The sequence below is a fragment of the Chelonoidis abingdonii genome, chromosome 1, assembly GCF_003597395.2.
Source record: "Chelonoidis abingdonii isolate Lonesome George chromosome 1, CheloAbing_2.0, whole genome shotgun sequence".
In the NCBI taxonomy this organism is placed as follows: domain Eukaryota; kingdom Metazoa; phylum Chordata; order Testudines; family Testudinidae; genus Chelonoidis; species Chelonoidis abingdonii.
Window position 1 is genome coordinate 142,739,906 of NC_133769.1, and position 25,799 is coordinate 142,765,704.

General features: G+C 45.3%; 1 protein-coding gene across 1 annotated transcript in view; it reads right to left on the reverse strand.

Moving 5' to 3' along the window:
* The window catches only part of TEAD4 (TEA domain transcription factor 4), an 82,123-nt gene that overhangs the window by 15,985 nt on the left and 40,339 nt on the right, over window positions 1-25,799 (reverse strand). Inside the window, exons 3-9 of the mRNA XM_075070851.1 lie at window positions 15,812-15,876; window positions 13,622-13,684; window positions 8,633-8,767; window positions 7,029-7,072; window positions 5,570-5,625; window positions 4,325-4,455; window positions 3,474-3,647 (exon numbers count right to left, since the gene is read on the reverse strand). Of these exons, the coding sequence (XP_074926952.1) occupies window positions 3,474-3,647; window positions 4,325-4,455; window positions 5,570-5,625; window positions 7,029-7,072; window positions 8,633-8,767; window positions 13,622-13,684; window positions 15,812-15,876 (668 nt within the window). The remainder of the gene's footprint in view (window positions 1-3,473; window positions 3,648-4,324; window positions 4,456-5,569; window positions 5,626-7,028; window positions 7,073-8,632; window positions 8,768-13,621; window positions 13,685-15,811; window positions 15,877-25,799) is intronic.

Sequence of the window (25,799 nt, forward strand, 5' to 3'; positions counted from 1 at the left end):
CCAAGTAACAGGTGCAAGAGATAACGTTACACTGGAAAAGAGCAGGGCTGCCACTGCCCATGTGTTGGGAGGCTAATGTCTCATATTCATTGTCATGTGCTGGAATGCGCTCAGAGCATGGAGAAATGTCACGGAGCCGCTCTTCACAAGTTGTCGATCCAAGACCAAGGGTCAGTTCATTGTCCCTCGGGCTCCAAAGGCTGAATTCATCAAAGGGGTGTGTGAGCTGGGAGTGCTAAAGTTTTAAACAAATTATATGTTTGACATCTGAAAGCTAAAAAACTAATGAATGAATCTCTGCACAGATCTCTCTCACTAGAGCCAGCCGTTGCTGATAATGGCCAAAATTCCCAAACTTAGGTGTTTAACTTAAGCATTGAATCCTTGTAAGCTCATTGGGGCAGGGATTGTTGTTTTCTTCTCTGTTTGGACAGCACCTAGCACAACAGGGCCCTGGTCTATCACTGGGGCTTCTGGCTGCTACAGCAACAGAATTACATGAATAAATGAGAATTTAATAAATCAGTCGCTTGACTTTGAGAGACACTGACCATATGCAACTGCCATTTAAATTAACAGGCACTCAGAACCTCTGGAAACCAATCCACTCAGATGTGTATCTAAATATGGATTTAAGGGTCTAATTTTAGGCAGGCAAGTTTGAAAATTTTGGTCAGTATCTTGTTTTTATAGAATACTTTTCATCCAAAAGGACTTTACCAACTGTATAATGCAGGTATTGCTTTACCCACCACTGAAAAGCTGCCTCCTCTGGGGAGGAATACAGTAGCTTCTTAGCAGTGCACAGCAACTAAGACAATGAAGTTGCATTGTTGATGCAGTTGAAAACGCAGAGCTACATAGCAGAATTGGTTGAAAATTTTCCATTGAATCTGTTTTTCAGAAAAAAAATTGGTTTTGACTAAATTATTTTTTTGGTAAGAGGTATCTGGATTCTGCAGAACATTTTGACATTTTGTCCAAAAAAGAACATCCAAAACAAAAAAGTTTTCAGTTTTCTGCCAGAACCTAGACAATTCTGGCCACCCCTCACTCTACCTAAAAAGTTATTTGGAACTGCTGCCACAGGCCCTCATGGAAGTTATAGTTCTGCTCCCTCATGCTCTGCTTCTCTGCTATGGGGGTAGGTTTCCCAGTCAAACTACATCTCCTATGACGTACTGTGTTTGCTCAGCAAAAGAAAAGCCCCTAGGGCACCATGGGAGATGTAGTCTGATCACAGAGCCTGGCACACAGAGCAGAAAGAGGGCATGAGGTACCTGAACTACAACTGCTATGGGGCATTGTGGCAGAATTTCCAAATGAATGTTGTTGGCTAAAAATTCTGTTTTCAACTTTTCACTAGAGAGTCTACCCTCTTCCCTCACATCAATTTCCCAACTAGCTCTAATATTCAGCCATGGAAAATGTAATTATCAGGGGCTTGTCTACACCGTGGGGTAATGCACTCTACAGAGGTGTGATTTCTAAAGCACACCAGCGTGCTGTGCTTTAATTGGTCTGTGTCGATTCTGCTGGTGCGCACTAAAGGTTCCCTAGTGTGCTTTAACACAGCACTGTTTCAAACAGCGCTACGTTAAAGTGCACCAGCAAGGTCTACAAGGACAAAATAATGCATAATATGTTGGTGCACTTTAGAAATTACACTCCCATACATGCATTACCCCGCACCAAGCTGAAATTTTACAAGGTTAACACCAGCACTCTTGTGAAAATGCCATTGATTCTTAAATGATCACAAGTGCCCAAGACCTCTGTTTTACATGTGATCCATAAGACAGCTTCTCCAAGCAGCCCCATAACCCATAGTGCCACGCAGAGACACTGGTTCAAAACTGACATCCAGTAAACCATAAATACTGCTGTTTGCCGATCCTAGACCATCCTAGAGAGTAAGTATTCCTTGAAGGTTTCCAAGCCAATTACTGACCCTGCCCAACCTTGCTTAGTTTATGACAAGCAGAGACAGAATCGCAGCCCAATGTTTATGCCTGAAGGCCATTAGTGTGCCTGCTTTTAGGTGCACAGAAAGGCCACCACCACAACTCACAACCAGACATATAAGCTCCCTCTGTGATTCAACAAAACACAGTGCCCCCATGGTATCAAAAAGGAACCAGGAAAACAAAATGCTGCATGGTATCACTGACTGCGTGCTCTCCAATGCATTCCAAATTCTGCAACATGCCAAATCATTCAAGACCAGGATTTGGAATGCCCCAGACACCAGGACATGTCAGTCCATGCCCTGCAATCAGGAGATGCCTCACCCATGCCTAGCACCGAAACGACACATCGTCCCCTTGGGTGAAATCCCCCCCTGTGCAGACAGCCTTCATGCCACTGAAATCCTTCAAAATAGGGCTTAATTCAGACTTCAGTGGCATCTACTCCTTTTTTTTTTTTTTTTACCCCAGATGGGTAAACAAACAAAAAAGTCGAAACACAACAAAGGTGTTCACAAACAAGCCATTCACCCTCCTTGCTGAACTCCCTGCTGTCTTTGCTGAGCCTGCCAATCGAGTGGTCAGTTAGTGACAATTAACGTGATGAGTTTGAGAGAAGGATGAGCATCCACTAGGAACGGGACTAAGACCATCAGCTCATTTCTCACAGTCCCACTACTGATCCAGCATTGAATTGCCAGTGGTAATGTTAAAGGGAAAGGCTCCGTATCTCATTACAGATTTCCCAGTCTATCCAGCCCTGCCACTGCCCCAAGCTGATAGTATTTGTAATCTGATAATACCTACAATAACATACGTCTCCAAATTATTTCCGCTGTGCCCTGCAGCACACACAAGATGCAATGGCACAGTGCTACAGCTTTTGCAAAATCTGAGCTTGCCCATCAACAATTCAATCCAGGCAACTGAGTGGGTAGAATTTTGACAGGCTCATTCAACCTTAAGTTTTCTGCCAATTTAGCAGAACCTCTCGATTAGTTTTCAAGAATGCAATTTCTGTATGATCCACTTTCATTGGTGCATGTTTCCTATCTTGTGGTCGGCCTTGTGCTTAGTGTAAATATGGTGTAAATCACTTGTATATAGATAATGCAAACCCACAGAAATAGCGAGATAGGGCAGGAAGGGGGAAATAGAGTGAACGCTCGGAATTTATTGAATATTTAGATTCAGGGAACAGATAGCTTCAAGGTTGCAGAGGAGACGGATTTCCCTTACACATCAATCATTAAACCACTGGTCTGAACTGCTACTAAACAAACTCTCAAGAGTTTAGTCAGTTACAACTTTGCAGAGGGCAACACCAAATATTTGCCTTGCTCCAGCCAGGATGTCATAATAAGGCCTTTTGCTCTTCAGGGGGGAGTCCCAGATGCCAGCAGGGGCTGAATTAGCTACATACTCAACACTGAGTATCTGGTACATCCCACAAAATAGCAAAAGGGGCAGGAACAGCTGGGCTGCCTGGGAGCGTCTTTCTCTTACCCAGAACTTGACAAGGAAGAAGGCATTGGGTGGCCCCTTTTCAAAGAGCTCCTTCAGGCCCCCTTTCTTCTCAGGGAACTTGTCATAGATCTGCCGGATGTCCACTGCCTCGAGGTAGGGGTCACTGTAGCTGGGGCTTGACTGGCCAATGTGAACAAACAGGTGCTTGTTATACTGCAGGGAGACAAGTGTGAGACATTAGGGTGAAGAGGATGAGTCTCGGTTCAGATTGATCACCCAGTGCTCTTCACAGCAGAAAAGACGGGAACAGAATGTACTGGCTGGGACCATCTAACCATAGAGCTCAAGGGAGCCTTTGGACAAAGGCAAACCAGGGAGCACGTTTGGGCCCTTGGAGCCAAAAAGCATTTTCCTCACAACAGGCATGAACAGTACATGTGAGGGAGGCCTCTTAGGAAAACACTGCAGGAAGCGCTGTCCGGCCCCTAGCCTGCTGAATGGCTCTGCAGGGATTCTTCCACTATCTCATGATCACCAGAGCGCAGTTTGCTCTGGCCATATCCTCCCACCTTGGCACATGCCCAGAATGCCCACTCACTAGGAGGGGAGACCAGAAGTCGATGGCGTAGAAGTGGCTATACTGACTTCATGTTATTCTGTCTCTTGGGCCCTGGGACTTTTTAATGGAGAAGAATCTGTTTTTCAAGATCCTAGAGTGCCCAAGCTTGGCTTCTAAATTTGTCCCCATCAATGCAGAGCAGTTTAATGGACTGGGCACTTCAGTACATAGTTAAATAACTAGACACATACTGAGGAGCACACCTAGTGTAAATTAAAGCTATCCAGAGACGAAAAATACATGGAAAGTGGGAGCGAGGTTTGTATCTTACCGTGTCTTGGTCTTGTTGTTGTTCCAAGAATGCAGAGAATTCTAGCATCCAAAGTTTGGAGCTGGCAACCCTTCGCCCCTGCCAAGGTGGAGCCGATGGGGAAGGTGAGAGGCCAGCAGGAGACTCAAACCCTAAACACAAGGGGATTATAAAATGAAATGAAAAAGAGCCAAGTCAGCAACTGTCATTTTCAGCATCCAATGTCACAGCCTAGTGAGAATCTTTTTTGGACTTCAACCCTCATATACTGTAAAACACTTATCACAGACCCATTCCTCTGTCCCTCCCCGATCAGCTTCTCAACTGTTCTTCCCTGAGGAAGTAGCCCAGGATATGCTGCTAAGTAATGGATCGCTCTAACTGCCACTGATGTCAAAAGAAAGATTCTTACTGACTTCAGTGGGCGCTGGACTGGGCCTTAAATGAATAGCAAAACAATCTGCTTGGATATCTCCGAGAAGTCACCATGGATGAAGAAATGCTGAGACTGGGAAGGAAAAACCACTTTCTGCTCTACTAGAACAAGACATTTGAGGAGAGTCACACTGGAAATACAACCCCTTTACTGTGGTAAAAACAGCAATCTTGTGGCTGGAGCATGGGGCTGGGACCTCGTGACTGCTAATTTTGTCTCTGCCATTGACCTATTATATAATCTTGAGCAAGCTATTTAGCCTTGCTCTGCTTCAACTAATGGGAACTTGGCATCTAAATCCCCTAGGCAGCTTTCAGAATCTCAGCCTATGTTTCTAATAATTCTGCCTGTGTGCAGAGACAGCAGCCATTTTTGTTTTGGAGTTGCTGCAGCCTGTTGTGAGAGGACACACACTGTGCTCTCTCAGAAACTTTACTGTTCTTCTTCCATGTTTGTGGCTTCCCTTAATTTTAAATGGAGTCATTCAGACTGAAAGTAAATATTGCTCTTTGTGGAGACCAGAGCAATTAAAACATAGAGGATCAGGTATTGGGAGGTTAGATTGAGTGAGTGGAGCTGGATGGGACATGCATTGGTTGGCGGGATCAGGTAAACCTGTAGGGTGCAAAGAACAAGTCTGGGACTAGATGTGGATTGTTCTCATTCTTGTGGTTTCTCAGGTCCTTTAGGAATATTCAAATTTCCAATTTCCCCTTCAGTGGCATGAGGCATGGAAGTCTCCTTTATAGTTATGACTAAAGAACTATGATTTTCTTACATGGCAATATGATGTGTACGTGCTGTGCAAGAAATTGTGTTTCCCTACGTACCTGGTAACGGGAGTGGAGGTTGAACAGCATAGGTTTGTTGAGAAAAAGGTTTCACGCTGTAGGAATATACACAAGAGTTAGTTAAAGAAAAATCAAAGCATTTTGTTCAGTTCTCTGTTTTCTGGGGGGAGGGGTGGTGGGTGGAAAGTAACCCACGAGAGGCAAGGAGGACCCAGAAAGGGGACACTAATAGTCACTATAGAAAAGAGGCCTCTAAGAGCATAACTTCAGTGGAGCACCCAATGCACAAAAAGGGACCCAAACAGCACACAACATTCTTACCTACATATCCAATAGCACAGACCCACTCAGGGACATCCTTCAAGCTCACCTCAAAGATTGGCTGTATGGAGATTGTAGGGCTTCTGATTTGATTCCCTATATGGCCTGCCCACCTAGACACTAATGCCCATGTATTTATACAGCATTTTGTCCAGAGTTGGACTTAAGTGTGGGCAACGTCAGTAAATGGCAACTCTCTGTGCCTCTCTGTGTTGGGCTCTGCGAGCTCCTTCCCTGGTGATGAGCCATGTGGAGACAGCTTTTCGGAAGTGCTGAACACCCTTAACTGGGACTGGATTATCAACAGAGTTCCGCTCCCAGTTAGGCCAGATTTTCAGACGTGTTCAGCAAGTGCCAGCCCCCACTTTCTCAGTGGGAGATGGTGAGTGCTAAGCTCTGGAAAATCTGGCCCTTAGTCAGATCCCTGAGGGATCCCTCCCCAGTTCACTTGCAAACTAGAAGCCTAATTCAGAGGCCACATGTGGGGAGATATATTCCAGATAGCTTTAGGGTCCCTTGGATCTACTCAGACCCACTTACTGATGTTCAAGGGCATCTAAACGGTTGTGACTTGCATGCTGAGAAGCCAAGACATGTGAGTTGAAGGAGGAGAGATGGCCTACTTTCACCTACACTGTTCTTACAACTTCCTGTTACTGCCTTTTTTGCTACACTCTTTTCTTCTGGATCCTCACTGTAGGCTGGATCAGGCCCAATGTGAATCCCTCCGATTCCCATAGACAGAGTGGGGCAAATTCCAAGATGAAGTGTAAAAGGGTGAGAGGGTGAGTTAAGGCCCCCACTCAGTTACCTTTGAAGCCAGCTTTTCTGTTGTCTTTGACAGGCATTGGATCAGACCCTAAATGAACCTAGCGGCAGTTTGAGTGAGTGTAATGAACATTTTGGAGGGGTCAGAAGAAGGGGCAAGATTCACCAGTTTAAGACTTCCTCTGAACTCACTTAGGCTCATCTTAGAATTTATCCCTAGGCCTTTTGCCTCCACTCCATGCCTGCTTCCATCGATAGCTTGGGGGGTGTCTGCTTTTTTGAGAAACAGCAGCAGATGGCCTTACGATTTCTTAACCTCGAGCTAATTGAAGGTATTTCCCAGCTCAGGGGAACTTCCACCACAGCACAGGAAGCAGCCATGCGCATGCTTAGATGTGGGAGTACTCACTCGTGAGAGGATCCAGCTTGGCCTGGCAAAGCTCCTTGCCAAAACTGCAAAACCAAAGTACAGACACAGTCACCATTCTGAGGCTAAAAAAAACCAGACCGTATTCCTGTCAGAGGGCACATAACAAGACTGTGAGCAGAGCTAAGTGAGCCTGTATTCCCCTGCAGGGGCACTGATGGGCCTTGGAAGGGCTAAGCCAGATGTGGAAAGTAATTAAGGACAATGTTTCCAGAGGTAGACACTGGGTAAGAGTGGCTCCATTTTTGGGTGTCCAATTTCAAGGACCCCAAAGTCCATAGCCACTTTGGAAAACTTGGCTGCATGCGATTAACCCAGCATGTTACAGTGAGATGAGCTAGGAGGCACTGCAGGGCAGGCTAACACCAGGAAATAAACCTTTCTTCAGAGATGGAGCAGGAAAAGCTTTCTTTTGTGCTGCACAAGGCATTCTGCATTGGTTATGTGCATCTAGAAAGCAGGCTGGGGGAGGCCTTGCAAAACCATGCCTGTTCCAAGTTTCCTTGCTCCATGGCTCAAAAAAACCTGGGTACACCCATCAGTCGAACTTCAAAACCTGGGCTACTGGCCCCATCCCAAACTCTGACTCTCCTGACCTGTCACAGGGTGGAGAAGAGGGGAGGGAGAGATAATGAGACAAAGAGAGGCAGCCTGGGTGCTGATATATGGTGCAGTAACAATGGCCAAGGGGGGACAGGGAGGTGATAGCAACTGGAGGGTGAGGGAGGAACACAACTAGGCCTAGCATTTTGTTCAGCGTGCAGATTCCAGACTTCATGTCTCCTCCTTATTTATCAGGTTAATTCCTGATCTTTACATGACTGCATTACAACTGGCAGCACCAAAAAGAAAAGAAAAAAAGAGCAATCTGAACTGCTCAATGTGGAGGGATTCCCATTACAGAAAGCAGCAGCCGTGGCATTCAGGTGACTGATCTACTGCTGGCTGCATTATGTGTCTGACCCTCCATCACCCTCTTAGCACAGTCTCTGAACCATACAGTCCCAGAGCCCTGGACAGAAGCAGCATCCCTCCCGCCAGGATCTCAGTGGGATTCAGAGAATCTTAAAGTTCCATGGCCTGGTTCAAAGGGCTCTGTGGTCAATGGAAGTCTTTCCCATTGACATCAGTGGGCTTTGGGGCAGGCCTCATCTCTTTAGGCTTCTATATGAGGTCACCTGTCACCATGGTATCCAAGCACTCGTGACTGTACGTGCCCAAGAAGGGGCTGGGGAAGGATGGCAAGAACGGATTTGCTCAATACAAAAGAACCATGTGCCAAAAAAGACAGCACAGACATCCTACAACATCACTGGTGATTAACATCACAAATGCTCCTCTCATCTACATTGGTTTTAGTGTGTCTCCACTGACTTCACTGGAGTTACTCCTGATTTAAACCAGCTTGAGAAGTGAATCAGGCCCTAAATGTTGCAGTTACATGGCAAATTTGCCCTTCATGTTAATGAGGTGCACTTTGAACTTGTCCCCTGTGGTCTGTTTCTGGAGTGTGTATCTATCACAGTTCCTAACTCTTATCTCTAGTTGACTCTCCTGCCCCATTTCCATTGAGACACTTCACTCACCCCAGACACAGCAGGGTAGGCTGGTCGCGGGATGCCAGGCAATACCATTTTACTGTGAAAGGCAGTTGCAGAGATGATCTGGGCAGATGACATTGTAGCCATACTCTGCATGGCTTTATCTTTAGCTGCCTGATCCTAGGTGGGAGAGGAAGGGAAAAAAAGACATGGTGATTATAATAAAAAATATATAGCCTGATGTCGTGCTGGGCACCCAGGACTCCCATGGACTTCAATCAGGGAAATGGGTGCTCAGCATCTCTGAAAAATCAGGCAAGTAAAGCCATTCAACAGGACCACAAGTGACTTTCTAATGCACAGAGCTCACCATAGTTAAGATTGCAACTTAACTTCCATTATAAAATCTGGTGATCGCTTGCTCAGAACTTTCCCAGCATTTCTCCCTTTGGTCTGAAGCTTTTCACACTCAGTCTCAGCTCTGTGGCTGTGAGGTTTTGTTACTGGAAGCGTGAGTCAGATCCTGCCAGCCATTTCTGAATTACTGGAAAGGAGCTGGGATGGGACAGATACTTTTCCATTAATAAAAATCTAAACTCTGACTCAGGGGTAACACAAAAACAGCTCCTCACCACAAAACAATCCCCTCCACCCCGGCACTTGGGCTGGTCTAAGTGAGGATCGGTTGCTTTGCTACAATCCATATTTCAGGGGGAAAATAAGTTGTAAGCAACCAGAAAATCACTCCCAGGTATGTACAGCAGGAAAGCCCTGCTTGCCTCTTCTGGGATGGCAACACTTGTGGTGGTGTGTAGATTACAGACACTACTATGCCCAGCTAGCATGGCTATAAGTAGCAGTACAGATGGTGAGGCACAGTTCAGATGAGCAGAGGAGAGTGCCCCACATGGATGAACCCTAGGGTATATACCCTGCACAACCAAGCAGTGCCTCCCTGGTCTACACTGCCTCTCCCCTCCCACAGCTTTTCACTGTAGCACGTAGCTCCACATACCCTACATGTCACCACAAGTGCAGACAAGGCCTTAGTTGTGCTATGGAGTTGGGTATTTATGCTTGTGGGTAATGACACTATTCAGTCACTAGGAGGTTTAATATGTGGAGAAGGGACCTCAAGGCTCCTCCTAAAAGCAGTCCTCTTCTTCCCAGCTAGGGAGCATTAGCAGCAGGCAGGGCCACTATCCTCCCACCCTCCGTTCGCCGCTTCTACATCCAGTCCCTACCTTTCAAACTCGCGTCTGTCTGTGACATCATAATTGTGACAGTGATGTCATAGGTGGGATGATGATTTTCATAAGCAACTGGAACAGGCGACCTCTTACAAGTGAAGAAAAGAGGCACTTCCTTCCTCAGCAGCTCTGTTCATGTGTATTCAGAGTCACAGCAGCTGGCTTTCGTACCTAAAATAAATTCTCTCCCTAGGATCTCCATCCCTTTTCCCAACCTCCTCTTCGCTCAAAACTCCCTAAATGCTACTAATTAAAAAAATCAGAGGAAGTAAAAAAACTGAAAATAAATAAGCCTCTACAGAGGGAATGGTCTCCAGCTATAGTGTTTTCCATTGAGCCTCAGCAGAACCAGTTGATATCTCTGTGTTGATATCACTCAGTATGTGGAAGGGAAATATTTTTAACTGCTGAGAAAGCCTAGAAATGTTCAAAAGCCAGGGGAAGCTTCTGCAGAGTCCTATTTAAAAAAGGCTTTAGGAAAATATTTTTAAAATGACCTGCTACATTTTAAAAAAAGGTTTATGTCCATTTTTGTTTCTTGATGATGTAAAAAGACTTTCCCAATTGCCGCTAAGGCTTTTTTTCTGTTTGTTTTTTACATTTGAAATTCAACTGCAATCTACTCTGCTTTATGTGGAAGATATAAAGAAAAGACAGCAAACTTGCAGAATAACAACATACGATCATTTAAGAAGTGAAATGTGAGCAACTGAGAGAAGAAGGGATTTTCAATCTGACCATTGAAAACCTTTTTTCCCACTTGTTTGAATTTTATCAGCTAAAATGCCTGACAGAGTTGGGAGCAAACTTGTCTTTGTCAAAGATTCAACACTGATCCCTTCCCCTTCAGCTAAGGAATGAGAAAGCTCTGAATCAATTTCTCTAGACTTCCAGCAAAAATAGGGAAGAGCAGACTTGATATTCCTCATATTGCTAAAGCAAGAACAAAAATGTCCTCCACCAGCCCCAAGCCCTTCTTATACTTTGTAAGGAAAGAAATAAGGACACAACCCCTCTCCCCCTTTTCTTTGAAGATCATTTCTCAGTCTGGCTTTAGTGCAGGTGACAGATTTTTTAGCCAATTAGGACATAGAAAATTGCTGTCTCCTGGGGAAGTATTTTTCCTCAAGCGTTATCCCATCTTTGTTAAATTAATCTTGAACATGGTGCAAGAGCCTGTTACAGGCACAGTGGACAGCTGCAAAATTCACTTGTTTGTGCTGTGGAAATAGCACCACACTAATTGCCAAATAAATCAGAACGTGGCAGGTCTGATCTCCAGGGTATAAACACAAAATATGTATTTGATATGGAAGGGGAACCAGCAGCAGGAAAGCATGCAGCTGCCAGCAGGAACTTGGGAGAAGGGCAGTAACCTCTCTGATTGTATCTACTCTCTACAAAGATGAGTGGGGGAAGTGAAGTAAGTAAGTAAGTTGAATGAGTGTGGCAGATTTGCCTCTGCAGGTCAGAAAGGAACTGACTGGTGCTGGGAAATGGTTCACGGCAGGCATCTGAGCAGAGCTCACAGCCTGGACCAAGGAAATGTAAAAGGAAGCTAGAAATGGAGCTTCTCAAGACACCTTCATTCCCTGAGAATGAAATCTCCTTCCCCCTAGGTGTTAAGTGGAAGCAGGCTCAGCTGGCTCACTTTCCAATCACACCAAATCCCAGGGCTGTGACGCACAAGGAACAGAATCAAGGTTACAGCTACAAGCAGCAGTAAATCTTTTCACATGGTGGGCAGTTGCTTCCTGCTTGCACTGCGTCTCTCAAGCCAGCATCCACCTGAATAGATTGCTTACTGGCACCACAGGCTTCCAGCCCAGACCGGCATACCTAGCAGCTTTGAATTGGGCAGCTGCAATTTGTAACTTCTTTCCCTTCTCAAAGCAGCTGGAAACAGGACTGGCTGATCACAGAAAAAGCACACAGTTCTACAAAGAAACTGAGGGAGGGGTGCAGAGTGTGGTGGTAGATAGGGCTCAAAACACAGACACATGCAGTTCAACACTGATCAGGACTGAGTCCAGCTGGTTCATTTAAAGAGAGTCAGCTCCTGATAAAGAACACTGAGGAGTCATAGAAATGGGAGGCTGAAAGGGATCTCGAGAAGTCATCAACTCCAGCCTCCTCCACTGAGGCAGGACCAAGGGTACCTAGACCATCCTTGACAAGTGTTTTTCTAACCTAATATTAAAAATCTCCTATGACAGGGTTTCCACAACCTCCTTTAGTAACCTCTCTCAATGTTTAATATCCTTAGTTACAAACCTTTTGCAAATATCTAACCCAAATCTCCCTTGCCACAGATTAAGCCCATTACTACTTGTCCTGCCTTCAGTGGACATGGAGAACAACTGATCACCATTCTCTTTATAACAACCCTTAACATATTTGAAAAGTGTTATCAGGTTCCCCCCCTCAGTTTTCCTCTCAAGACTAAACATACCCAGGGTTTTTTAACCTTTCCTTTTAGGCAGGCTTGGTAGAATTTGATTTATTTTTTTTTTATAATTTTAACAGATATTAATGTTTATTTTTAAGCATTTTTTACTTTTATGTATTTACATTTTCTCAGTTGCAAAAATTATGGGGCTTTAAGGGTTTTTTATTTTTATCTAGTTAAATTTTCAAAGTTGTGGGAAATTATGTAATGGGGTGAGACAATAATTCTTTAATTCCAGAAGACATTCAGATGGAAAAAGTTCAAGCTTTATAACCATTAAAACACAAACTGTCAACATCACATGTCAAAACATACAAAGTATTATATTCTTAAATCAAACTCTGATACCTTCTCAAGTAGCACTTCTCTTCCTTTTCCTAGCTGTACCTTTCAGTTACTACTGATCAAAATAGTTTTAGTCGATTTGTGTGCATACAATGAAACTGATGTTTACCACCATTTACTGATAAAAATTTAATCCTTCCAAGCCTGCTCGTCAGTCACGTTTTCTAAACCTTTGATCATTTTTATTGCTTTCCTCTGGACTCTCTCTAGTTTGTCCACATCTTTCCTACAATGTGGTGCCAGCACTCGACCCAGCACTTCAGTGGAGGCCTCACTAGTGCTGAGTACAGTGGGATGATTACCTCCTGGGTCTGACATACAACAGTTCTGTTAATACAGCCCAGAAGTCACCTACAGCTTCTAAGCAGCTTAGTCCTAAATTACACTCTTCACCCCAGACCTCTGTTAGACATGGGGTCAGAGTCACCTCAGTTGGCACAGGGAATCACAATTTGCAAGGAATGTCCCTCCCCAGCAGAAGCGCATCCCCTGAGGAGGTACTGGTTGCCATCACTGTAGTCCCCTCACGATTATGCCAGCCGAGGGTAGCTTTAGCTTGTCCAGGCAGCTTCACAGGATTGCCACCAGGAGAAGTGGTGAGTCAGCACATCCCCACAGCTCGTCCTGACTCTCCTACAACCCAGGGCAGCAAAAAAAAGGGAGGTTGTGGCCACTTTATGCCACCACAACCCCTATCCCACCCCCATGTATGTTCTCCCACTGTGAGTCCAGTGATGTACACTACGGCGGCATACACCAGAGGTAAATCAGTCCATAGAAATGAAAGTCATTGTTTCTTCATTCTTTAAATAGAAATCGCCTCCAGCACCACAGAGCCATAACAATACAAGTGTTAGCTCAGCACTTCCTGGGAAGTGCCTCTTCCTCCCCAGCTTATGGCAGTTTAACTGCTCATCTCCCCCCTGACAAGGCTGTTAGGAGGGACTGGCTGGTGTGTGTGTGTGTTATGGGTAAGGATGCCCAGCATACCTTTAGCTTGGCTTGGATCTCCCGGGCTTTCCGACGCGCCAGCACCTGGATGTGACTAGACACCTGCATTGAAAAACAATTGCCATCCTCATTCAAGGGGACATCTTGGGAGTTGCCTGCAGTACTGAACAGAAGCCCATGACGTCTGTGTGATGGGGAATTAGTGATCCTTTTAGTTTCTTTTTTTTTTTCTTCTTTTTTTTAAAGAGAGGTTGCAGTGAGACTTTCTCCCAAGTGCAAACAAGCCCAATCTGATCATGCTGCAGGTGTCAAATTAGAGGTCTACACTGATCGAAAGCGCCTTGTGAAATCACACCCCTTCTATGACATGTAAGCAGACTCCTTAAGCCTTGTAGGAGACCTCTCCCCTTATGGTACCATGTTATGGCCTCATCCAGGTAGAAGCGATGCTTCCCAAAATGAGTTCATACCTAAATCCCTCCTCCCCAGCCTTTATAAATTCCTCTGACTCGCTTGACTTTTCCCCCTCCCACCTTGGGCTATGCTGAAGGCCCTTCATTTGCCATTTTTATTTTTATTTCCTGGGAAATTATTGGGCTTTATTTAAAAACCAGTGACAACCATAAACAAAGGGCAGTGGGCAGAGGGCAGGAGGGGTGCCTGGTACTCACAGGGGAAGGCGGGAAAGGGACACTCACCATGTAGCAGTTGCGGAAGCCTTCCACTCCCTGCAGCGGCAGGGCAGTCTCGCTGCTGGGACCTGGCTCCCTGCCTGTCTGGCTCCCCCACTGTGCAGAGAAAGCTGACGGGGCTGCACTGAAGGGCTGGGGTCAGCAGAGGGCTCTGTCTAGCAGAGGCAGCTGATGGGGCTCTGTGCACTGGGGCTGTGCTAAAGCTGGGATCAGGAGAGGAGTGGAAGCAGGGCTGGCCTTACCATGAGGTGAACTGAGGCAGCTATCTCAGGTGCCAGACTGTGGGGGGTGTCACTAGGACCCAGGGTGTAGAAAATTGTGTCTGCTGCTGCTGCTGCTGTGAGGGGGCAGGGCAGCGTCATTTGAGCTCCCCACCTCAGGTGCCAAAATGTTGTGGGCTGGCCCTGAGTGGAAGACTGCAAGCTGTGAATATTGATCCCCTCTCCCAGGGAGAGCCTTCTGCTGACCCCAGCCCTTCAGCATCGCCCTGTCTGCTTCCCCTGCAAAAAAATCCCCAGGTCCCAAAACAGCCAAAATGTGGGTGAAAAGTCAATAAAACCAGAACACTGGCCTTTTCAAAAACCCGGGAATGGTTCAGGGAAAAATCAGTAAATACCAATAACAGGCACACGGCTATCATCATAAAGCTGAGAGAAATGAGGGCTGAGCCTCTGCCCAGCTTCTTTATAAAGTGGTGGCGTTAAGAGAGGAGCTAATGCTAACTCTGAATTTGGGTGTGCCTGAAAGGTTCTCCACCAAAAGGTCTGGAGACCTGAAGTTCTGTGTGTGTCTCCAGCAATCGCACATTATTCTAAACAGCTCAAACCACTGTCTTAATCCCTGACCTGGAAGGATCATCTGTAGGAGTTCTGTTCCTAAGGCGGCTCATTTTTTGACCTTTCGAGTGAGACAGCCCAAAAGGGGACCAGTTACAGTGATGGAACTCTTGTCTACAGAGGACAGGACTGAGACTGCGAACACATTCATGTGTGTCACCCATTAGATGGTAACAACTTCCAGTGACTGACAAGGAGGGGGAGAAAGGCACCATACAATAAGGCTGGGGTAATCAATTATTTTTTGTCAAGGTCCACATTTCTTGGTCAAGCTATTTCTTGGAGGTCCAAATACCAGAGAAAATAATACAAAAATAACTACAACAATACATTAATAAGTAAATAAAAAGAGTTCACAGTCCGTTAAAAAGTTCTGGCGGTCCAGATTTGGCCCAGGGTCCTATTGACTACCCCAGCCTAGCCTTTCTCACTAACCCAAAAATGTAACATTTAATATCTCACTGAACGTGTCACTGCAGGAAGTTTCCTGTGTCACTGTGTGGTAGTGCTACAGTCCAATCTGAAGACATTCAGATTGACTAAACTCACAACTCTCATTACCCAGTTGACTGCGATGACCTCTTTCCAAAAGGCAGAGACTAATTGCAGCCAGCAGAGAGACAATTAGTTCACACAAGCCCTCTCCATCCCTAGGGACACAAACAAAGCAGCCAGTGTAACACAGTCAGCTTCACACCTACCTGTTTCCTTGTGCGTGTTTTCCCTGTTCTCAGTTTAATATAGCGGGCAATCAGCTCATTTCGGCCTGGAACAAGGAAATAATGCAAACCAAAGTTTAGAGAGACATGATCTCAGCAAGAAGATGCAGCCTTCAGGGAGGAGATAAGCCCTAATGCTATCCCTTAGGTGGGAAATGTTCTCACTTAGTTCATGTGGCAGAGGACAGTGTTTAAAGAGCAGAAGTCTCGACTGAAAATTCTGTTCCTGATATTGCCTTTGTGCAATTTACAATGATCTATAAAAAATCCAGTTTTGTGTTCTTTTAATGGCTGGTTGTGATTAATAAAGTTCTGAGGGGTTTTCTTCTTGCTCTTTTTCTACTGAACCTTAAAAATTCAGGTCTTGTCTGCCTTGTTTTCCATGGAAGGCTGCATGAATGCTTGGAAAACTAGTGGGATTAGAACATCACAAATATCAAAATAACGATAATTGGGAAGGGAAGTGATATTTTATTTGGATGGTTTAAAGCTCTCTGGGGAGAGGGGTTATTTGGTTTAGGTTTTTTTTAAACACCTATTTAACTCAAACACGTGGATAAACAATTCGGAGAAAAGCGCTCTCTGTTAAAAATTCAATACCCAGGCCCTTTATGAAGGATTGAGAAAGCTCTCACTCTAGATCCCCAAGTCCTCCAAGGAGACTTCCAGCAGAAACACTTAATCTTGACATTTCTAAAGTAAAAACATGAAGAATTTTTTAAATAATAAAAAAATCCAAACTTTATCAATTACAAAGCCACACAAAAGGGCACAAACACTTTTTTTGGGTGTCTTTTCCATGTCACTTTTAGCTGATATTGACGGAGGGAGCTGCAGCCACAGGATAGTTTACGTTATGTTCATGAAATGTAACAAAGCACAGACATGACTGTCTCCAGCACTCTGTCCACTTAAGTCTCAATCCGTTTCCTGCTCGTGTTGTTAGAGAGGCTCCCCTTGTTCTCACTGGGAGAAGGAGCAGGCCCTTAGTCACACGGATTTTCCAGTTTTCGTTGCTCTGCTATGCACAAAGATGGAATTATTTGATGCCCAACATAGTGCTGCTGACTTCTCCTATTCTCACAGTGCCAACTAACGCAGCGACAAGCCCAGGAGAGAGTTAGGTGAGAGCAGATGCTGTTAGACTACCTACCACCTGTGTGTTTTTCAACCAGCACAGCCATTTCTACAAAGCTGAGACCAATTGCTAGCGAGATGTCAACATCAGCCTGATAACCGACCTTTCTCTAGTGCCAAGAATAATATTTATGGCTTTCAAAGCATCCATCTGGCTGACTCAGGCCGGTAGCCTAGCAGACTTGCATTGCCAGAGCAGGGGGGTGCTACTTCCAGAATGCTGGCTTGGCCCAGGGCTGGAGAAAAACAATCTGACAATGGTGAACAATGGAAGCTAGACAGAACAAAGTGAGCTCCTCAAAACCTGTTTGTCTCTAATGAAGTGTGAGAGAATGTGTATGTCTACAGAGGGGGGTGGGCTGCAGAGGAAGGGCTGGTCTACACTGGGGGGGGATCAATCTAAGATATGCAACTTCAGCTAGGTGAATAACGTAGCTGAAGTCGAAGTATCTTAGATCAATTTACCTCTCGTCCTCATGGCGTGGGATCGACATCCGCGGCTCCCCCTGTCAACTCTGCTACCGCCGTTTGCACTGGTGGAATTCCGGAGTCGACGGGAGCGCTTTCAGGGATCGATATATCGTGTCTAGATGAGACGTGATATATCGATCTCTGAGAAATTGATTGCTAGCCGCCGATACGGCGGGTAGTCTAGACGTACCCGAAGAGTAATGGGGAGTGAAAGAGAGAAGAAGGGAGAACTAACCCAGCAAGAATTTTACAAGAGGAATTTCAGACAATCACAAACCAGAAAAAATAAGCTTTACGGGGCAAATGTATGTATGGTGCAACTCCATTCAAGTCTGTGGGTTACACAAAGCAAGCCCAATCCCCTCACGAATATCACTGAGACCATCACTGACAAACCAGGGAAAATTCTGCACAGATGAAGAGCCTATGCAATTCCATTACAGTCACTCAAGTCGCATGTGGCAGAATCTGGTGCAGAATTTAGCTCTTTTGTATCCAATCACATAGTCACCCTCTTTTCCAGCTTCCGTGCTTTGCTTTCCATTTCTCATTACCTCATTCCACCTTCCTCTCCCTGAAGGTTCACTTTCCATACCAAGCCAGGAGACAGAAAGGCAGCAAGGTGCATTACTTGCTAAAGGCTCCAGTAGCAAATGCAGGTGACCATGCAGAGATATTAGCAACCCAGGGACAGACACAATTATGGAGTGTGCTAAATCCGTGAACATCCCTAATGGGAACATATTAAAAGAAGGTCATATAACCCCAAGAGAAGCCAATTCTAAAGATCTGTTGTCCCCCCTTTTAAAAGCCAGAGGTGCGCATGTGATGGATTTTTAGAAGTTTGTGGGTTCTCATTCTATGGAGGGCAGCTTGTTTCCATCACAAACCTGGCTGCAGGATATTCAAAGCCTCATGCCATGTCTTCACTTGGCTGGAATGGGCTGGGAGCTGTCACACACTGTCAGATGGCTCATTTTTTAGAGCTCAGTAATCCGATCGCATGTTGTGTTCTTAGAATAACTCCCGTTGAGGCCTTCCACAGTCACAGGAACCTGCCAACAGTTGTGTCTCCTCTGTCTGAACTGCGCATTGGATTTCATGAAGCTCTAGCCAACATACCAACTGTAGCCCTCCACCAGAAAGCCCTTGATCCTCCCTGAAGCCTTCCCCATGGAGGCACAGGATGAAAAAACAGAGAGTGCAGCAAAGAAAGAGTCTCCCTCAGGTTCTTTCTCTGCTTGTTGTTCTCTTTACAGCTCTGTGCATTTGCAGCAGGTTTGCATCTCACTCCTATTAGATGTCTATCCTCAGCAGCATTAGATCTGTCTCTCGTCCCATCTCACTCCAGATTGCAGCTACCTGGATTCAGTAAATTCCACCAAGGTTTTCCTAAGAGAAGCACAAAGCATCTGTATTCCCCCATTCCTAACTCTGCTCATTTCATAGAAGTAGTAGTCATCACTGAGGAAGAAGTCAAAGCAGTCCCCTAAGCCATGAGAAATATGTCCCAATCCAATTTCTCAGCTATTCTTTGCTGTCTTCCAGTGACAAAATATTGCTTGTACAAGGCATTCTCACAGAAATTTTCCCCACTAGCTTGGGATAAACCCTGTGTATCAGAGAGCATGTGCTCACAGAAAGGAGAAAGTGGGAGACTAGAGATTCTATTCTGTACTGGGTGGGAGTGAATAGTGGTCTCTGCAGATACTCTCTGCTGTGAAATGGTGTAAAAATACCAGCTCCTTGGTGCAATCTGGTCCATTCCAAAGGCAAGAAAAGAATATTTGCATTGGGAAGTACTCTGATGAGTGGCATGGGTAAGCGATCTCTGACAGTGATGCCCTAACAGTATCCCAAAAGGGGTTAAGTAAATCAGATGTAGGGAAATTATCTGACCCATCTTTTCAATCTGGTGGTATAATTTTAGTGAATGGCTATTGGGATGTCATTGTTTTCTGGACTTCATATTTATTTACTTAACTGTTGATTATGAAACACAAAAACATCTCCTCCAAGAATTGCACACTCCGGAAACTGACTGCCCCAAATAAATCAAGCCACTAGGAAGTTACAGACATGCAGTACGACATCTACGCCTTTCAACGTGCTATAAGCGCGAAACAAAACTAAACAGGGAGTTGGTCCCAGGTTCTGTCGGCACATGACTTAGACAAAATTCTAACACGGGGACGAGAATCTCAGCTAAATCATCACTGTCAAATCTAATGCCTCAGGTCTGCTTCCCAGACTTCCTCTTTTTTCATCTCGCTTGTTCCTTTCCTCTTTCCTTCCAGTTACAGTAGATGTCTTTTTGGGCATCATCTTTTTAAAAACAGTGCCTCATATGCCAGTCCTAGACCCACTCACCTTGTCTATCTACCGCATAGTCCTTCCTCCTCAGCAAGATCACTGCAACAATAAACCACTCACTGATATCTTCCCTGATACTAAATTCACTGCCATCATCATTAGATTCTCTCCTGCTCATTCACCACTGTCCAACCTTCCATTTCCTACCAAAGTCCTGGGAAAAGTCTTCTCCTCCGCCTGTCTCCCAGCATGCTTTCAGTCCAGCTTCTTCTCCTTCCAGACCACTAAAACTGCCCTTTCTACATAGTCAATGATCTTGCTCTCTTTAGCCCTGGTTCCCTCCCTCCTGACTGCTTGATATTACCCACCATGACCTAGCGCATCCTTGCTCTTCTATTTTCACCCCATAACTCCCCTTTGTCTGGTACGAACTTCTCCACTAAGGTTTTAGCCCTTGGCCTCATCCTCTCCTCTCCACTAGCTACTCCCCACTGGCCTTCCCTCTTTCTGAATTTAACATTGCGTATCAATTTCCTACACAGGTGGTTTTCTAAACACTGCACCGAGTCAGCTAAAAGTCAGCATCTGTTAAACGCTCTTGGTCAGCCGACAAAATACTTCCACTCTCGCGAGTGGCATTCAGTTTGTTGACAGGACAGCGCTCCTACCAACAAAGCTGCATTCACACTGCCGCTTGCCGCAACAAAACTTTTGTTTTTCAGGGGTAGCCTGAGTCTCTAAACACTAAATTAATGAGGTAAAAATTCACACACATCTAGCTTCTTTCAGACTTCATAAAAATCTGTATTGTTCCTCCCTTCTTACCACACAGTCGGTGCTGAATTCACAGCCAGACACTCCCTTAGGAGGAGGTGAAACATAATTACATAGCTACTGTATGTCCTCACCTCAGTACAGCTTGGTGTTTCCTTTACTGTACGTGCCCTGGCCCTCACACTCCACATGACTTGGCTGCATATACATAGAGAGACTATAGGGGTGTCTTCCAACCACAAGAGGGGGTCAGCTTCATAGTTGCTCAGAGCTGCCATTGTACAGTAGGGTTCATTACTCTGACCTAACCCCAAATTGCCACTTTGCTTTCTAACCACTCAAGTTCCATAAATCTACCCATCCCTTCCAGCTTTAGTCTCTGTCAAGATTGTGTCTGTGGAAACTCTTCTGCTGAAGCACATATGCATCCCTAAGTCTACTGTCTTGGCTAGAGTAGTTCCTTCCTCCATGGTTTCCCTAAGCCCCAGCCCTGCATGCAAATTTGACTGTTCAAAATGCACCTCCTTGGCTCCTCACTCACGCCCAAAAGCAGGAGCACAGCACTCCTGTCCTCAGAGGTCTTTGCTGCCCATTTCAGCATCTAGCAGAAAATCTACTTCCTAGTCTCCAAGGTCCTTTATGTTATCTCCCCTCCCATTGCCATTACTTCTTAGTTTGGGCTCTGCTCTTTCTCTCCCAAACCCATTCTCTATGCTGTTAGATCCTTCCCACACGCTGTCCTTACCACGAGGTGGCATAGCTTCCTTGTCTCTTTGTGCCAAACTGGTTCCCCAGCTTTCCCTAAGTCTCATCTCAGGAACTATTTCTTCTCCTTGGCCTGTGACTCCTAATCCTCTTGCCAATAAAAGAATTAAACGCCACTACTTTAGTATCCCACTTTTCCCATCCTCAAGCTTCAACCCTGAAGCTTGGCTTTACTACCCCAGTATCTTCCATGGGCTACCCCATGCTATGCAGGCATTTGTGGGGTCCCAGGGAGATCCCCTCTGTAACAAGGCTGTGGAACAACCAGAAGTCTGACCCCAAGGAATCCATACATGGTTTCACACTGAGCCCAATACATAGTGGGACATGACCGAGGAATTTAGTCAGTACTATGCGGAGAACTATGAAGTGCAGGGGTATTCAATATATCTGATGGTTCTATGCACCAATCTCAAATCTTAATGATTTAATTCAAGGAAATCCCAGGAGCCTGGGATACAATTTATTGCACTATTGTACACACAAACTACTTCTATATGCAAGTCAAGAAAACTGTGCAGCATGTTGCCATTAAATTGAGCTCTGCAGAGGAAAAGACTGCTTTTATTTTGTGCCATCTACGGTGACAAGCACATTATCCATGCTTATTAATTAAATCACCATTACAGGATCATGGTGTATGAGGCACACCATAGAAAAACACAGTGCATTTTATTGTGCCTTATTGTAAATACTTGGCCCCTGGCCAGGTCAATCCCAGAACCCTCTCTCAGATCCCTGCAGGGCATCAAAGAATGCCACCAGCACAGCACTAACTAACTGGGGGTAAGCCACTTTGGCATAAACACACGTACTAGACCATCAGGAATTTTATATTCGGCTCTGAGAACAGAATTCCACCTCTGTGATCATTCACTCCTGGGTTGCTCCCTTGCATGGCTCTAATAAGCTCTAACCCTCCTCAAGAAAGGCTCACCGCTCCTGGGATAAGAGAAGAACTGAGTCCCTATGTTCATTCAATCCTAGCAATAATCTTTTGAGGCCAACAATCAACACAGCAAGCTGATCAGGTACTTTAAAAATCCTCTGACCCACTGGTTTTGATATAGGGCATGTAACTTGGCAAATGTGAGATCAGTGACACCTGCACCTTCAGTACTGTCGCTACAACTTGCTTTCATCTCTTGCTTGTGCAAAGTGTGTGGCTCTGATCTGTGCTCCTTCTCTGAAATGGCATAGAAGAGTAGGTGACATTTACTAGGCAGGACATTCTTGTTACACTGGGCCAAGGCCATCTCACTAGAGAAAGGTTCTGACACATCCCTTCAGAAGGAATAATTAGCACTTACACGGCACTTTTAATCTGCAGATCTCAAGCTGCTTTACAAAGGAGGATAAGTATAACTTAAGTATAATTTTTCCTCATTTGGGAAACAGAGGCCGAGGTTGATTAAAGTCAGGACCGCCCAGAGGATTCAGGGGGCCTGTGGTCTTCGGTGGTGGGTCCTGGGGCCGAAGGACTCCCCCTGTGGGTCTTCGGGGCAGTTCAGCGGTGGGTCCCGGAGTGGAAGGACCCCCCGCCGCTGAATTGCTGCCAAATACCTGGAGCAGAAGACGCTCCGGGGGCCCAGGCCTCGTGAGAATTTTCCAGGGCCCCCGGAGCAAGTGAAGGAGCCCACTCCAGGGGCCCCAAAACTGTTTGTGGGGGCACCAGCAAGGCCCAGGGCAAAGTGCCCCACTTGCCCTCTCCGGGCGACCCTGGTTAAAGTCACTTGCCTGAGGTCACAGAACAAGTCTGGGACAGAGTAGGAGATAAAACTCAGGTCTCCCAACTCCCAGTCCAATGATCTATACAATGGGCCACACTTGCCTCTGTGAAGGGGCTACTCTTGGAAAGGTCCATATTTATTCCTCTCCTTTTTCCACATCAACCTGAGACTCATTGCTAGTAATCTTGGAAGTGCCATACTAGATCAGACCACTGGTCTCAGATGGTGGCCAGCACCAGATGCTTCAGAGGAAGGTGCAAGAAACCCCCTAATGGACAGGTATGGAACAACCTGCAAATAGCAGGAGTTTCTCACTAACCCCAGCAGTGCATAATGTTGGCTTAGAGCTGATCCTAAGGTTTAAACTCTGAGTAGCCTTCACACAGATGCACAATGGAGGGAAGCGAGTTAGGATCTTCCTCTGCTTGCACAGCTCACCTAAAGGCTAGGCAGAACTAGATGGCACCTACTACTCCCTAATTATTCCTCCAGGGCACAGGGAGTATTACAGGGAAGATGGACTGGGGGCAGGACCATGATGCACTCTTTAAAGGGCTGTAGAAGTGTACTTATTCTTCCATTCGCTGGGGAGCTCCAGGCAATGTGGCTCTACACCACCCTTCCCACCAAGTGCAATCTCATCTTCAGTGAATGAGTGGGATGCCCATATCTGCTGCACGCTGCCCATACACCTCAGGCCATAGTAATGCAAGATAAACCCACCCAACAAAGCATTCAAAAAACCCACACGGAGATCTGTAGCAAGAGCATTCTAAAACTGCAGGGCAGCGCAAGGACTGTTCTGAGATCTCCTGAAGTCAAACTGGGACAAACTGGGTGGGACCTGTTAGTGGATTTAGTTAGTATCTCTCAGCTAGAAGGATCTCAGAGTATGTAGCTGAGAGATGCTACATCTGTAATGTAAGATCATTATCCTTACCTATCACAATGTATTATCTGCACTACGGTAGCCCTACAGGCCCCAATCAAGGATTAGGGCTCCATTGTGCTCAGTACATAAATGACAGTTCCTGCCCTAGAGTTTACAATCTTATTCTCTCCTCATTTCCGCCTGCTCTCCAGCCAAGCTTCTCTCCTACAACCTCTTACTCCCACTTCTTGCTTCCTGTCCCTTCTTTCAAGCTGCACTTTATGTTCAAATCAGTCTCCTAACTGGTATAGTCCAATTTCAATTCACTTCTGTTCTCTGAAGCCAACACATGATCATGTCTACACAACACTCTTTGGACAAAAACTCTCCCCTGAGATATGGGGAGCAATAAGTCAATGAGAGGAAACCGTAGACACAATCTAGCCCTTTCTCTGTTAACTGTACTGCAGCTGGCTGTGATTTTAGATTGCCAGGTCTTCAAGGCCAATGCTTCGCTTGTTCTTTAATCTATTTTTCTTTTTGTAAATTGCCACGCACAGTAATAGGGCTATATAAATAACACTAATAATTGACCGAACTCATACTTGGTAGGAGGCTTTTATCAAGCAGAGGCCAACTTCACTGTGTTTCAAGCCAAGGCCTCAAATCCGAATCATGAGAAGAGAAGGGATGTCAAAGTTGAGGTTGTGATATAATCTGGACTGCAGGGGAATGAATGGTGAATGGCTCAAGAAAATCATTCCAGGTAGATTAGTTTCAACCAATCATCATCAGTTTCTAGATCAGAGTCTCCTATCCCTGCTGGAGGCAGGACATATCATGGAGGACTGTGTGCAGTCAGCAGGGGAGGATTTGGAGGAATACCCATGAAAACGGGTCAGAAGTTCAAAGTGACAGTTAAAAAGGAACAGCTGCTAGCTGCACACCCTTCAGCAGCAGGTGTGGGAAGGCCCCAGAGGTTTAGCCAGTTCTGCCAGTGACCAACAGCCTTGGGAGGCCACCTGTCTGAGCACAAATTGCACGGAGCCTTCCTGGTTTCATTCCATAGATCTTCACTACACAGAGACAATACAGGGCTTGTTACAGAGCAGATAACAAGCAACTGCTAAGAACTACTAAATGGCTGTAGTCCTACTATACTGAGATTCTCAGTACTGTCTTGGAGAGAGGGTTTTGTCACTCTCTCTCTTTTTTAACTAATTGGTTTCTTCCTTTATTAGACCAAATATTCCTGTTGATGGTGAAATGTTGGTAGCGTATATTATCTTACCCTGTGGATGTATTAGAACATACAGATATGTTGATATTTTTATTTAAATATGTCATTAAGGTTTTGTGAAGTTATGTTCCGCATCCTTCAGTATACATTAAATAAATATCAAGACCTCTTTCATACAACAGGCTATTCTCCCCTCCCCTCAATACCCTGACCACAGTGTGAAATTACAAAAGCTCCTAGCTCCTGAGGATCATGTCTACATTCTCTTTGCGTATTGACAGACTCCTCCTGCTCGTGCAACATGACACATCCCTACTTATCACATCACTTGGTATTTTCCAAAGAATACCTGGCTAGAGTCACCTTTCCACTGTGGATTTGACCTATAAGAATGCTGAATGTAGGTTCACCCTCTGAGATCCTCAACCCATGTTCTGAAAAGCAGCTGCATGATTCCCCTGGCTTGTAAGACATAGCTCTAATTACTTTGTTTTGCTTGAGTCATTTTGATACTGCTTTCCTCTAGAGACAGTAACATTTGCTCATTTCTTTGTAATCAGAAATATTCACTTGGACGTGCTTTTTTTCTTTGTTTTTTGTTTTAGCCTCTGACCAATATTTACTTTCTATCACACATACAATACATTAAAAGAACATTATTAAGAGTGC